The sequence below is a fragment of the Xenopus laevis genome, chromosome 2S, assembly GCF_017654675.1.
Source record: "Xenopus laevis strain J_2021 chromosome 2S, Xenopus_laevis_v10.1, whole genome shotgun sequence".
NCBI classification, from domain to species: Eukaryota; Metazoa; Chordata; class Amphibia; order Anura; family Pipidae; genus Xenopus; species Xenopus laevis.
In genome coordinates this window covers 22,559,227-22,575,483 of record NC_054374.1, presented here as the reverse complement: position 1 = coordinate 22,575,483, position 16,257 = coordinate 22,559,227, and the positions used below count along the sequence as shown (strand labels likewise).

At 40.2% G+C, this 16,257-nt stretch overlaps 1 protein-coding gene across 1 annotated transcript in view; it reads left to right on the top strand.

Annotated features, from left to right (window-relative positions):
• Window positions 1-16,257, top strand: part of LOC108708870 (Down syndrome cell adhesion molecule homolog) — a 199,659-nt gene that overhangs the window by 158,865 nt on the left and 24,537 nt on the right. The window contains exons 26-27 of the mRNA XM_041583437.1: window positions 10,292-10,468; window positions 13,133-13,163. Coding sequence (XP_041439371.1) covers window positions 10,292-10,468; window positions 13,133-13,163 — 208 coding nt within the window. The remainder of the gene's footprint in view (window positions 1-10,291; window positions 10,469-13,132; window positions 13,164-16,257) is intronic.

Below are 16,257 nucleotides of genomic sequence, written 5' to 3'. Positions count from 1 at the left end.
GCCAAACCCCCGAATCCTTTGCGAAAGCTTTGGCCGAATACTGAACCAAATCCTAATTTGCATATGCAAATTAGGGGTGGGAAGGGGAAAACATTTTTTACTTCCTTGTTTTGTGACAAAAACTCACGTGATTTCCCTCCCTGCCCATAATTTGCATATGCAAATTAGGTTTCGGATTAGGTTTGGACAGGCAGAAGGATTCAGCCAAATCCTGCTGAAAAAGGCAGAATCCCGAACCGAATCCTAGATTTGGGGCATCCCTGCTCCCAACTGTCCCATTTTTTGCGGGACAGTCCCAATTTTGACAGCTCAGCCCACAGTCCCCGGTTTGTTTCTGAAATGTCTCTTTGATTTCCTGGACTGAAAAGCCAGAAAAAGATACAAAGTTTCTAACTTAATTGGCTTTTGGTAGAGAGCCCAGAATAGATACTTAGATACATTTGTAACAGTTTTAGATAAGCAAAGAAACATTTGTAACAATTTAAGAGAAGCAGGTCTCTTGGGGAAACCGTGACTTGCTGCTTAAAGGGCAATTTACCTTCATTAGCAAAACTTTAATAACACATAAAAGCCACAGAAATGTGTATAAACTTTCACAACTTGTCAAATTTTGTAAAACGGACATGTAATTAGGGTGTGTGGTCACACAAATGGGTGTGGCCCTGCGCGCCAAATCTTTTTGTCCCTCTTTCTGTTTCCAAAATGTTGGGAGGTATGGTTATTGCTGTAAGAACACAACCCTGATGTTGCTGGACTACAGCTCCCAGCATGCCTCAACCTTCAATATATACTACACTATTCTGGGATTGTAGTTCAGCAACAACTAAGTAAGTTTGGTTGAGCAGTGTAGTGCAGCAGGGTTTTCTATTAATTTAACAATCCCCTGCACAATGAGGGCTGGACTTCCTGCCCTGTGCCCCCAAGCCGCGCGCCCGCCTGCTCCCCCCCCCCCCCGTTAGCTCACTCACGCATGCGCCAGAGCACTGGAATACTGCACATCCCCAGTGCTCCTCAGAAAGAAGCAAGAAGCAGCATGTCGCCCCTAGTATTTTGCTGCCCTAGGCCTGGACCTTTGTGGTCTCGCCACAAATCCAGGCCTGCGCACAATACCGCATTTTGTGGATGGCGGAACATAATGTTTGGATCCTCCTTGGATTACAATTAGCTATAATATGAAATAATGATTAAAATAATAGATGAAAATTAGCATTTACCTAAAAAGTTATAATTATTGCCATTTAGGCCATCCTCCAGTCCACTGCTTCTGGACTGCCTAAGAAGTGGCATCTCCTTAGTTTGGATACCTTTCTCCTAGCATGAAAAGTACCTTTTGTATTCAGTGAGATGGGAAACTTGCCCGTGTATATGCATGTGAACCAGCAGGGGATTAGCTGCCAGCACCTGTGGCCCAAGTCAAAAAGTATTCTATCTATCTACCTATGTGCCTGTTTGTCTTTCTTTCTGTCTGTCTGTCTGTCTGTCTGTCTGTCTGTCTGTCTATCTATCTATCATCTATCTATCATCTATCTACTATTTATCTATCATCTATCATCTATCTATCTATCTATCATCTATCTATCTATCATCTATCTATCTATCTATCTATCTATCTATCTATTTATCTATCTATCATCTCTCTCATCTATCTATCTATCTATTATCTATCTATCTATCTATCTATCTATCTATCTATCTATCTATCTATCTATCATCTATCTATCTATCTATCTATCTATCTATCTATCTATCTATCTATCTATCTATCTATTATCTATCTATCTATCTATCTATCTATCTACTGTATCTCTCTCTCTCTCTCTCTCTCTATCTAAATTTATTTATCTTTTGTCTATCTATTTATCTATTATCTATCGATCTATAAATCTATCTTTCTATCTATTATCTATCTATTTATCTATCATCTCTCTCTCTCTCTCTCTCTCTCTCTCTCTCTCTCTCTCTATCTCTCTCTATCTTTCTATCTATTATCTATCTATTTATCTATCATCTATCTATCTATCTATCTAAATTTATTTATCTTTTGTCTATCTATTTATCTATTATCTATCGATCTATAAATCTATCTTTCTATCTATTATCTATCTATTTATCTATCATCTATCTATCTATCTATCTCTCTCTCTCTCTCTCTCTCTCTCTATCTACTGTATCTATCTCTCTCTATCTATCATCTATCTATCTATCTATCTATCTATCTATCTATCTATCTATCTATCTATCTATCATCTATCTTTCTATCTAATCTTTCTATCTATTATCTATCCATTTATCTATCTACAGGTATCTATCTATATTTCTATTTTTTTAGTTCTAACCTGTTCACACCCATGCCCTTTTTCTGTTGCCTTGCTGTCCTTGCGCATATCTCCCTATTTCTATTTTCTCCCTTTTTATTATGTACAAGAACAATTTTGTGGCAAGATTACACTGGGAAATGATGCTTTTGCCAGTAGCTGCCAGTGTTTCTCTTTTATTCTGCGCATGCTATAATGTTCTCTTTTATAGCTATCTGAATTTGCAGATACAATATTTGAACATCTTATTAAAGTGTGTTATTGCTATCACAGATCATTTGGAGCTGGAGCGGTAAATGGGACTCCAGAGAGAAGATCCTGGTAAATTTAGCACAGTGACAAGTTAATAGGATAAAATTTATTTTGAACTGAAAAGATGCATAATAATAACTCCAAAGCTCAGGTACGGAAATGCAGTTCCTACAGTTACATTGTATGGTGTAATAAGGAAACACGCTGAGCAAAGCTGTCATTTATCCTTCTACATTGAGTCTTAGCTACACATCTACCTTCCCTCTTCACCTCAGTCTCACAGTGGGGAAAAGGTCATTCACTTTGTTGGCTTTTAGCAACTAGTGAAGTTCTGTAACCGTTAAAGCTTTACAGATAATAGTACAGGCATGGGATCCATTATCTGGAAACCCATTATCCAGAAACCCATTATCCAGAAAGCTCCGAATTACAGAATGGCCGTCTCGCATTATAATGAAATCACCCAAATTTTTGTATAGGATTTCCCTTTTTCTCTGTAATAATAAAACAGTAGCTTGTACTTGATCCCAACTAAGATATAATCAATCCTTATTGGAAGCAACATCAATAATGTTTACATGATTTTCTAGTAGACTTAAGGTATGAAGAGTCAAATTACTGAAAGAGCCGTTATCCGGAAAACCCCAGGTCCAGAGCATTCTGGATAACGGGTCCCATGCCTGTATCTACTACCACAAGTACCAATGTGCTGCAATGTACACCTCATTTAGGTTGAAAGTGCAAAAGGGGCAAATACACATGCTATTGCCATATTATATTTTACCCACAATGCATTGCTTTCCCCCAGAATTTCAACACTATTCTGTAGGTGAAAAATTTACAAACCTAGTGCAGAGTGCAAAGTGATCTCTTCAGATACAAATTACCATATTTTTTTCTCACTGCATTATTTTCCAGAATTTCAGCGGCCGAGTGGCAAGTAGTGATGGGCGAGTTTGTGCCGAAAAATTCGCGAAATGGCGCCGGCATCTCGTTTTTGACGCCGGCATCCGTTTTTTGACGCCGACGCCAGTTTTTTGACGCCGACGCCCGTTTTTTTTACGTCGGCGAACTTTCGCCAGCAACTTTTCGTGGCCGTTTCGCAAATTTATTTGCCGTCGACAAATCGCGCAAATTCGCACCTGGCGAATAAATTCGCCCATCATTAGTGCCCCTGCTGTGCCAAAACACATGCAATTGCAATTGAATTTTTGTGAATCGGGTACAAGTGGCAGATAACATTTTGAGTGGGGATTGTGTCACTTCCAGCACATTTCCGTATTCATTATTTTATTCCATTGCCATGTGATTGTTGGACATATCCAAACATAAAATGGCTTTTCCTGACCTTTAATGAGAACACAATCTTGCACAATCTTTGTTTGTTTTTTTTAAAACATTGATTGTTCTCCTTGGTCACCTTCCTGCCATTATTAAGGTGCATAACTCTCTATTTCTGTAGAGCTGAACTCCATTATGGTAAATCTCCCTGTGTTTAATGAACACATTCAACTGTATTATTTTGCATTATGGTACTTATTGATTCCATTAGACAGAAACAAAGAGTCGTTCCAGATTGTTAGTTGGGCTGAATTGGAATTGTCTTTCTGAGCTATTATTAGGGCAACAATTCCCTCTGAAATTATGGAACTCTTTAGTTAATTGGCCAGTTTCAGTTGCTGTGTCAGTTTGGTGATGTTCTGATTAATTAGAAATTGAGATTACGCAAAGTATTATTCTTGGTGAGTAAACCCCATTACATTTACTGATTTGTGATCATCTCCATAGTAATCAGGGTCGGACTGGGTGGATGGAGGAGGGACTTAATGTTGGCTGAAGGGGCCGGTCCAGTTCTCTGAAATTGGTGGGGGGCCTGGAGCAGGTGTGTGCAGACCCCTGATGTGGCAGCCCCGGTGAGCCTGAACCCCCCCCCCCCAGACTGACACTGGTAGTAATGCATTCAATGGGGACTACTCTGACTTGTCCTTGTACATAATAGGGACATAATATGGAGCTCAGATGCACAAGTTTCATAATCACATATTTATACACTCATTGTAACTAAGCACTCCGATTTGAATGTCTTATTCTTCACCAGTGCTGGTCTAATGTAAAGGAGTATGCTAAGAGAAAGTAAGACATCATTATATCTGGGAATTCAGTCAACAGGGAAGTCTAATTTGAACAAATGTGACCGTGTTATACTGCCTGTTTGCCTATAGTAATATTTAGCATTTGTTTTCATACATGGGTTCCATAGACCCCCTTCTGTGTTGGATGGGGTGCTCAACTGCAGGGGTCTATTGCTGCAATGTTTGGTGGAGTAACAGGAAACGTAAAGAAGATCCAAGAATATTTTTTCCCCTAACTCCCGCTCCTAGGGGCAGCTATGATTAACTTTCAATCATTAACACCAGGTGGGTCAGTGTATTATTTCCCGCTTGACCATGAGGCTTGGTGTTGGAGAGGCTTAAAGGAAAACTATACCCTTCAAACAATGTAGGGCTCTATAAAAATATATTGCATAAAACAGTTCATATGTAAAACCCTGCTTCATGTAAATAAACCATTTTCCTAATAATATACTTTTCAGTAGTATGTGCCATTGGGTAATCATAAATAGAAAATTGCCATTTTAAAAAATAAGTGCCGCCCCCTGGGATCGTATGATTCATGGTGCACACAAACAAACCAAGCGAACAATACATGTTAGGTCACATGAGCCAATTAACAGACAGTGTTGTGTCTTTTACTTCCACACTTCTTCCTGTTACAGTTAGAGCTGCAGTATTTCTGCTCAGGTGATCTCTGAGACAGCACAGAGACCATCACGAAAATGGTGATTCAAGGCAAGGGATGTAAAAGGGCAATATTTACTTAAATATATATTCCAGTTTGGTAAGATTCTTAAATATGCCACTTAATTTGACATAAACTATCTGTTGTTCTTATATTTATTTTTGGGTATAGTTTTCCTTTAAAACAATTCACAGAACAAATCATACCTATGCGTGTAACCTTTTACGTCTCCAGGGATCCTGATAAAAATAAAGGAGTCCCTATTTATGCCTGATGTACGCTCTACGTGGGGGTGGTTGCCAGTTATCCATCAATGGGGTCAACTTAGGAGTCTACCTATGACACTTCACCCACAACTTGCCATTTGAGCAAAGACTGAGAAATGCAGCTTTATTCCCATAGTCTTATTGCTCTCTTCCATCCAAAAAGGAAAGAGGTGATTATTGAATACATAAAGATGATGGAATGAGCAGACAAGTCCTCTTTTGCCCATTGCTGGTTGTGCTACTGATTTACTGACAATGTGCAAATACACTATCTAGTCTTCAAAATCGCAGGCAACTGTTGCAAGCTGCACATTGTGGCACTTATTATTTGTGATACTTTGGGTGATTTTTCTCCAACACCTAAACCTAATATCCATAACTAAAAGTTTACTTTAGTTAATAGAAAAGAGAACTTTTCCCATGGAAAGTCTGCTGTACTACAAATGTCCGGCTGCTAATTCCCAAGTGAAATATTACATTTCATTACTCAGCCACAAACCCTCTAAGCACAAATGAATTCCAAATTGATCTACCATTTTCCCTGCACATAACAGTGGCAGCCTAATATGTAAGTCCCCTTTTTTAAATCCACATCCTTATTGCCTAATTTATCACTACTGAAGGAACATTTTCAACCGACCCATTAAGCAGGACAATTCTGTGAATTACGCTCACAGACAAATCACAGTCTCCACAGAGCACAGTCATGTCCCCAAATAAATAATGTAACGGCAGAAATAGGCGGAGATAGATTTACACCACGATATGGATATAGATAGACAGCTCTCAGATAGAAAGATTAAGGGATAGGCAGAGAATACACGCATGGATATACAAAAAGACAGAAGAAGAGAGACAGGCAGAGTAGGTGAAAGACAATGGGCTGTCAGAGGATCTCCTGATGGACCCCAGACAAAAACAATTCCCTCTTTACCATTTAGCATAGTTTCATCTAATTGAATGTCAGGTTCTCTGGGGGAATCTAAAAAACCCAGCACAACACTGGATAGATATAAAGAGAAAGTCATGGAAAGATAACCCACACTGGAAACAAACTTTTACAGATGAAAGAAGAAATTATTACATCAATATGTAACCTATCTCCCCGCGCCAACCCCACTCACCCCCAAACAGCTGAATTCCTGCATTGAATACAGCCCTGCCTACAATCACCAAAGCTGTATTCATGAAGTGCGGATGGGGGAGGGGGTAAATATGACCCCTTCCATCCCCAATACCCCAATAACATGAAGCTCATTCTGAATTTCTTTGCGCTAATGGAGCTATTTAAAGGGCATTGTTAATCTACATGTTTTTCCCCTTCTGGCCATAGTTTTTGGATGCATTTGTTTAACATGCGTATAGGATCCTCCAGTTGGGATTCTGTATCCTTTCACTCAGGGGCGATCCTGGCCCCTCCGCCGCCTGAGGCAGCAGCAGTTGCTGCTGCCCCCCCCTCCCCCGGAAATTCGCTCTTAAAGTACCAGGAGCAGCATTTTTGCTGCCCCTGGTACCTAGTGGGGTGCTGCCACCTGAGGCGACAGCCTCAACTCGCCTCATTGGCGAAGCACCCCTGCTTTCACTGGCACAACATCCAGCCTGGACTTATTGCCTTGTAAGATAAACCTTGCTCTTTAGTGGGTTACATTTTCACCTTAAAATATCATTAGTGCATTGTTGGCTTGGCAGAATGTGAAATAACTGAACGGCACTGTTGTTATGGTGCTGTATAAATGAAATAATTATGAGTCTGCATATGCAAACGACATCTTCTAATTGCGTGATTTGCACATCTATAAAAACAACAATTGATTTCAGCAGGAAAGCCGAGTGAATCGAAGCAGAAATTCTGCCGTCGAGCATAAATCGGCCTTATTAACTGAAAACCGCATGAATCACTTTCAACCTAGAGGTTTAAGATTCCAGTCTGAGCTTTGGACGCAGCAGGGAGAAAAACACTTCTTCCCAAAGTGCTGCTCATATTAAATGCCCGGTTCCGAGTGTGAATAATTTTCAACATTGTTGTCTGAGCATGAGTTAAAGGAGAAGCTCATTATTGAATGACCTTTTGTATCATGTAGATGTTGATATTCTGGAAAATGAGGTTCAAGGTTGATAAATGCAAGGTTATGCTCTTTTGCAGAAATAATATAAATGTAAGTTATACACTAAATGGCAGTGTGTTGAGGGTTTCTGTATATAATGTCTAATTCCAGGCAGTGTCATTCTGCGGCTACTAAAGCAAATAGGTCTGTTAAAAAGGGCATTAACTCAAGGGATGAAAGCATAATTATGTCTCTTTATAGGTCCCTGGTGAGGCCTCATCTGGAGTATGCAGTGCAGTTTTGGACTCCAGTCCTTAAGAGGGATATAAATGAGCTGGAGAGAGTGCAGAGACTAAGTGCAACTAAATTGGTTAGAGGGACGGAAGACTTAAATTATGAGGGGAGAGTGTCAAGGTTGGGGTTGTTTTTACTGGAAAAAAGGCTCTTGCGAGGGGACATGATTACACTTTACAAGTACATTAAAGGATATTATAGACAGCTCCGGATTTAGATAGCGGGTGCCCCTAGGCCCACTGCCATTCGTCGCCCATGTCCCCTCCCCTTTATATGTGAAAATTTGCATCATCTGGACTGGAGCAATGGGGATTGGCACACAGGAAAATGTAAAAAATTATTGTATCTCCAGCGCATCTCCAATGTGGGTGTGGTTGGACAGCATGCCGCCCCCCCTAAAATCCTGCTGCCCTTGGCCCGGGCCTAGTTGGCCTTTCCACAAATTCGGGTCTGATTATAGACAAATAGCAGGGGACCTTTTCACCCATTAAGCGGATCATCACACCAAAGGCCACCCCTTCAGACTAGAGGAAAATAACTTTCATTTGAAGCAACGTAGGGGGTTCTTCACAGTCAGGACAGTGAGGTTGGGGAATGCACTGCCGGGTGATGTTGTGATGCTGATTCAGTTAATGACTATAAGAGGGACTTGGATGATTTTTTGGACAGACATAATATCAAAGGCTATTGTGATACTAAACTCTACAATTAGCAGAGCTATTGGTATATATAGTTTTCTAGTGTACAGATAGGTCGATATGAGTGTTTATGTGTATTTATGTATATATTGTATATATGGCACTGGGGATCATTTAAAGGGGTTGTTCACCTTTGAGTTAACTGTTAGTATGATATAGAGAGTGATATTCTGAGACAATTTGCAATTGGTTTTCATTTTTTATTATTTGTGTTTTTTGAGTTATTTAATTTTTAATTCAGCAGCTCTCCAGTTTGCAGTTTCAGCAGTCTAGTTGCTAGGGTTCAAATCACCCTAGCAACCATGCATTGATTTGATTAAGAGATTAAAAAGTATCAATAATGACATTTGTAGCCTTACAGTGCATTTGTTTTTACATGGGGTCAGTTACCCCTGTTTGAAAGCTGGAAAGTGTCAGCAGAACAAGGCAAATAACTAAAAATAACACAACAAATAAACAATGAAGACCAATTAAAAAGTTGCTTAGAATTAGCCACTCTATAACATACTAAAAGTAAACTTAAAGGTGAACCACCTCTTTGAAGGAGTTGAACTTGATGGACTTTGGTCTTTATTTTTCAGCCAAATATATCTCTTTAATAGCATCTATTTGACTGATCGCCCATGGTTCGGGACACCGTAGCAGAGAACATACGCAGGATAGTCACTTATGTTTCATTCTTTCTGTGTTCCTCTTCACCATCGTATCTGCCAGTGCAACATAAACTGCCAGATTTTGTGAATCACATATTCAGTTTTCCAGGGCTTTCAATAAATGAACTACAGTAGTTGATATCCCAGAAACAGAAATATCAGTCAGGATCATTAACCATCGTGACTTAACGAAGAGCATTTATAATTATTTTGCAAGATTTATTTGGTACGACTTTCTTCACTCTCCTGATTGCCAAAAGGTACTGGTAGTTCATTGCATTGGAAGCTCAGAAAAGAAATAATAAGCTATGACTCGTAAGATCTCCATTATCCTAAATAGGGAACTGAATAGAGTTTAAATAATGACTGAGAGGTGCCCTGCTGTTAAAAAGGATGGACATATCCACATGAGTAGACGTTGCCCGGTTGCTTTCCTAGACTGAGACATTATCAGTAGATTATACTAGGGATGCACCAAATCCACTATTTTGGATTCGGCCGAACCAAATCCTTTGTGAAAGGTTCAGGCGAATACCGAACCAAATCCAAATCCTAATTGGCATTGCAATTAGGGGTGGGAAGGGGAAAACATTTTTTACTTCCTTGTTTTGTGACAAATAGTCATGGGATTTCCCTCCCCGCCCTAATTTGCATATTTGGATTAGGTTTGGCCAAATCCGAATCCTGCTGAAAAAGGCAGAATCCTGGCCGAATCCCGAACCGAATCCTGGGTTCGGTGCATCCCTAGATTATACTGTGACTTCTTTGGGGCTGTTCGTTTGAAGTCCATGATAAATACCTCTGTGAAAGTATTCGCTAGTGACGCTCCTTTTCATCTTTTTAAACTCAGTGCACTACATGAATTGTATTATTAAGAGGGTATATCATCCCTTTGTTTTCCATATTACGGGACTTGTGAGAGTAACAGATATTCCACTTGGTTAATGATGTAACTCGCTCTGTTTACAGGTACAATCCCCCCTCTCATTAAGTCGGTTGAGGCGAGTGAGGAAGGAATGAGTAACAACAAGGGAATAAAGATGTTGCTAACTATATCCTGCATCCTGATTGGAGTCCTGCTGCTATTCGCACTGCTGCTGATTGTCAGGAGAAGGCGGCGGGAGCAAAGACTCAAAAGACTGAGAGGTAATTAGAGCCATTTAGAGGGAGATCCCTCACTTGCCAAGCCTAAGGGGATCAGTGTCTTCATGCAGATAGAAGCTTGGCATCGGAGGAATATGTAATTGTGTGTTTATATGTGTGGTTGTGTGTATACAGTCTGTGTGGGACACAATGCAGACCCAGAACCCCCAGGTGTGCTCCCCTGATATCCTTTGTTATATATCCTGCCCCCAACGTAGCACTGAAAACCCATATAAAGATAAAGCAGGCTTTATTGGTGAATGATACTGTACACCTGGGGCACGTCTTCCATTCACTGCAATAGAAAATAGTGCAAGTCTGTTTGTGTCGTGTTTTTGAATGTAACATAAAAGTCTGCTCCAAACTCTAGTGGCTGTCGCTAGCGAGAATTAGCCAGAAATCTCATCCGCAGGGACATCGGCAGTTTATTAACAGGCATAGAGGAGAATTCAATACTGAAAATGAAGGCGCATGAGTCTGGTGCTGGTTAGGATAGAAAGATTTGTATCGAACAATTGTATAAAAAATCTTCTTTTATTTTATATTTTCTTTAAAAGCACACAAAAATCCAAATGAGCAGAGCAGGGGAGTGCATGGCTCAGAGGAGAATTCATTCTACGCTCTACCGCCAGGCAAATTTTTGCTCAGGCGAACGATCGTAAAGTGCAATTTTTGCCAGAGTTTCCTTCGGCACCTGAGACCAGGGGAACTGATAAAATGAAGCTCCATCCTCCTCAATCTTATGTCAGTGACATCATATCCTGTATGCCGGAAAGTCATAAAAGTTCTTAAAAAACTCTGGGATTGACTTCAAAAGTTCTAACTATTATAATATTTTTGTGTTATTATTTTTTTCCCAACCATTTGAGGAGCATGCCAAATTTGTTTTAGGGTGGGCTCGTGTCTAGGGCATCAGAGGATCTCTTTTGTCTTTATTTTGCTTCCTTGGACATTTGTTATAATAAGTGACCATTTCAAGCATTTGCACCAACATCTCTAATAAAGACACATATATGTGACCTATATGTACCCTCCCTATTCAAACTGACCTAAGCGTAAAGGGCACTAATGAGGTTTTGCTAGGCAGAAGTGGCGCAAAATGTGGCGGATTTGCACTTTAGTGAATTTGCCCCTTTGTGCCAAGTGCCACTGGAAAGAAAACACACAAGCTGGTGGCCATAGAGTAGATCTGGGTTGGTGGACATGAATTTTGTTGGGATTACCTCTTGTTTTTATAGATCTGCAAACACCCTCATCGCCTTTGTGTATTTTATGAATGAGTTACAGTGTTGGCAAGACTGGTTGTCCCAGGAATCATCTCCCTTTCATTCAAAACTGAAGGACTATTGTGATGTACCCTAATACTATGTCTTATTTCCTGGGGAGCTTCCTTTCAGTATAGCATAAAGATGATAGATGCAGTCATTTGCGGCATTGTGCTGGACATAATTTGCAGCAGGAGAGGGAGGGGTTACAGCAGGTTATGCTCTTCATTAGGAATTTTCTGCCGTGCTACAGAGAAAATATTGACTGTCCCGAAAGAGCTGACTGTGACTTATTTTGCTGGGAATTACCATAATGCGAGATGTCCCACTTCTCCTGAGCCTGTGCTTCTTGGATTACTGCATTTGGGGCTGCAGCGTGCCAAGTGCAATGGATTTTAATTATGCAGCTTACTGTATAGAGATACACGTGTCACTGAATATCTCACAAAGGGCATCACTGCCAGCAGAAAGTTTAAAGGTGTCTTTTTGGAGCTTGCTGCTCCCATATATTATTTACACTCTGGTAAAATGAGCCACCGGCTCTCTGTATCTTTCATCATTTTCTGAGCAGCAGCTAATGGCTGCATTGTGCACAGTCACTCTTTTTTTTTCCTCTCCATTGAATGATAGCCAGAAAGGTCAGATACCCTTGGCCCTTTTTTGAAACACAGGTGATGTGGCAGCTTCCACAGTAAGAAGCCTCTGCTAATTCTCTTTGGCTGCTGAGGGTAAAAATAAATGTGTTCCTTGAGGAAAGGGGATGAAAGTCATTAAGCTCTGACATCTGCATTCCTCCAGTTTCATGTATATGAATAAGTGACTTTAATTTGTTACAATCAGTATCAAAGCAACACAAAAGAACTCCGATAACGTAATTTACAGTATTGATACTTTGGAAGTTCCTAAGTTTTATTCCAGGCAGGTGACTATCTGCAAGGAGTTTGCTTTGCCCATGCTTCTGTGGGTTTGCTCCAGGTACTCTGGGTTCCTCCCATAATCCCATAGATCAGGTTAATATGATCCTGATAAAACCCTACTGTGTGAGCAAATGTGATACAGTCCTTAGATTGTAAGCTTCACTGGGACAGGGACTAATGTGCCTGATGAACAATCTCTGTAAGTGCTGTGAATACGTTGGTGCTATAAGGGATAATAATAATAATAATACTATACCAAAACAATTCATTTACAAACCCACTGATCATTATAGGACCAATACATACAGTACATGATAATAATAGGCTGGTTTCCTAACCATCTGCTCACAGCAAGCCCTACCAAGACCTATATTTTTATCCTTCCATCTATATTTTATCTATTGAACTGATAATACGGAGAAATGATTTATGACTAGCTCAATTATTGTGTTATGTGTATTGACTGCTGTTTTTTTCTTTTACAGATGCAAAAAGTTTGGCTGAAATGCTCATGAGGTAAGAAGCATATTTTCACATATAATTCAAATTTATCTGCGCCTCTGCCCTTCTGCCTGATTCTCTTGTCAACTTTCTTGATGCCTCATTTTTTTTGCTCCTCCTCTTCCTCTCTTTTAAATTCCAGCTCCATAGGTGGGCAATAAAATACAACCCTTCCATTGAATTGAATAGTTATGGTAACCGCCTGGACCCTGCTGGTACTCTAGCAGGTCAGTGACTTATCACATGAAAATGCACAGTTTCTGGGCAATAATTTCACTTGACCTGTGGGTGAACTAGCAGGGTCCATGCCATTGCCATTAAAGTCAATGAAGGGGCAATTCTGAGTGTTTTCTGTATCCCTCTTATAACCAAAAGTATGGAAATCCAAAATAACAACTAAGCGCCTGAATATACATTATTGGGTCAACCTGAGCTTAAGTGTTTGTTCCAGCACACAAGTATCTAATCACCTAATATCAAGCCCCTGACCAGGATGAAATACAAATTTCATGAACAAAAAGTAGCCCCAGATGTTAGCTCCCACTGGTCAGTCCTCGTACCAGAATCTAGAATAACGATAATGATATTTGGGCTTATGAATTTATAGTGTAACTCCACTCATGCTTAGGCCCTTGAAAATGGGCCTCCCAAATACTGAAACTAAACTATAGCAAGGTTAGACAGGGTAACGCAGGAGTACCCATACTTTACTAATGCAAAGTCTACTTTTAGTTATGATCTATATCCATAAAAGCATTGCTAGCATTCTGTCCCATGGAAATATTACCTAATCAATCTTATCTGAATGAAAAGCGTGAAACAGGAGGGTGATTTAGACAAGCTGTTTGTTGACAGTGTCTTGCAATCTACTGATCACCATCTACAGGTCTACTGGTAGATCCCGATCTACCTTTTGGGCACCCCAGGGGTAACATACGGTATCCCAAAACCCAACACAAACCCCAAGGCCACGGTCTCGCTCACACATGCCTATAGCAGTCGCCTTTGACTTTGGGTGGAGCCCTCCACTACTCAGATGCCACCAGGACTTCATGTGAGAGGACCAAGGGGGAAGCTCTGGGCAGGCAAGGGAACAGGACAGGGAACAACAAGCATTGGGTCTTTATGGGCATCCTTACACAGGTCACCTGGGGCCAGATTGATAACAGGTGAACAAAGCCAAGCCTGCTTGCAAGTACAAGTATAGCAATGGAAATGAACCAGAACCTTAGTGGTCTGCTCACCTAGAACAGCGGTAACTCAGAAACACCAGGTCCCTGGTTCAACTCCAGGTTGGATATCAATCCAGCATCGAAGAAGTGACAGGATCCATTTAAATTAAAGTCTGTTGGCCAATAATATGAAAACTTTCTTTCTAATGAATCAATGTAAATATGCAGGCAACCAAGGCTTGATGTGCAGAATAACCTATCCATTTATATAAATATATTCATGCAATGCAGTGAATGGCCTTCGCATAAATTCAGTGCGGCTGCCTGAGCTTTGTGTATGTTCCTGGACCAAAGGCTGGTGTTAATCTGCTGACAACAGGCTGCAAATCCTTCTTATCTGATCTGCATGGCAGAGAGTAATTGACAGGTTTAATTTAAACTCCCTTGCCTTTATTTGTATTGATGCCTAATCCCTGGTAAGCTTTGAATGACTTACTGCTGCTTTTTTCTCCTGTCATAAGGGCCTGCACTGTTAACTTTCCTGTTTCCAATCATTCTAATCCTAAAATCTTCCCTACTGGTGAGCTATGGCTGCCACTAATAAACAGGACATGACATATAAAGGCAATAATGCATTGACAGCAGCAGTTTATTGTGTGTTGAACACCGTGCATAAAAACATTGCGCTTTTTAAGCAATCAGTGATTTTATATATGCTACAGCATGGCAGAGACACACTTTCATGCTCTTTATCAGGTAACATGTAAAGACTGCAGGAGTTGCAACCACACATGGGCCTTTGGACCTTAGGGTCAAAGAAAAGCAGCTGAAGGGACTGGAGTAATTATAACAATCAGATGTTTATTTTTATTATTCTACCTGCATCTGGCTGAAAAAAGGTAATCATTGACAGGTGCAAATATTCCCTATTTTTAAATATGAGCCCCCAATGAGACCACATAACCACTCCCTATGCAGGAGTTCTTGTGTATGGACAACTTAAGTCCTTGTTTCTCCTTGATCTTCTACATTTATCCACTGAGTCACTCCTTTTATTTTATATGCAGTTGCAGGCTTTTATCTACTCCTACATCTATGGCTCTGGGCTTGTATCCACTGTGCCACTCCTGTTAGATCTGCAGTTCTTATCTACCATGTCTTCAGTTGCAAGCCTCTATCAAGTCAACCACTTCTACTCCTATATCTGAGCCCCTATCCAATCACAGGACATTTGAGTGAATTTATAGAGAAGCCATTCCTAGTTCTTCATTTTTCAACATATTTGCCCACCATGGACATAAAGCCAAAATCATACCCAAAACTCAACACTTATTTGTAAAAAAAAATTATGAACAGAATTATCCGTGTTTACCAAAATTCATTTTAAATAAGTTCTGACATTACCTTCATGTAAAAAGATGCAGGAACAGGCTGGCCTCATCATGAAAGTTCTTGAAAAATAGGTTTCCATTCCACAGAAGCTATTTACTGGTAGGGCATAATACTTTTTTTTTTAATCAATACTGAATTAATTAACTAGCTGTGCAAACTACGGTGAATCTGTGAAGTGCTGTAAAGGAATAATTATTGGCTGTTTTGGAAGTTATACGAGTTTTAATGAATGAAATAACCAGCTTCCTTGTATTTCACTTCCTTGTCTGGAATGTCAATTTTGGGGTTAAGGAACCTTTGACACTTTAGCAGTAAGAGGTGCTGAAAACTACTTGAGAGTGTCAATTTTATCTTGTCTCTGCCATGGTCAAAGAGCAGGCAAAAACTTTTGAACAGGCAGCATGGTGGTTCAGCAATTAGCACTTGAGTCCTGAGTTTGATTCCAGCCTGGGCACTTTTTGCCAGGAATTTGTATGTTCTTCTCATATCTGAGTGGTTCCCCCCACATTTCAAAAACATACAGGCAGGTTAACTGGCTTTTGATG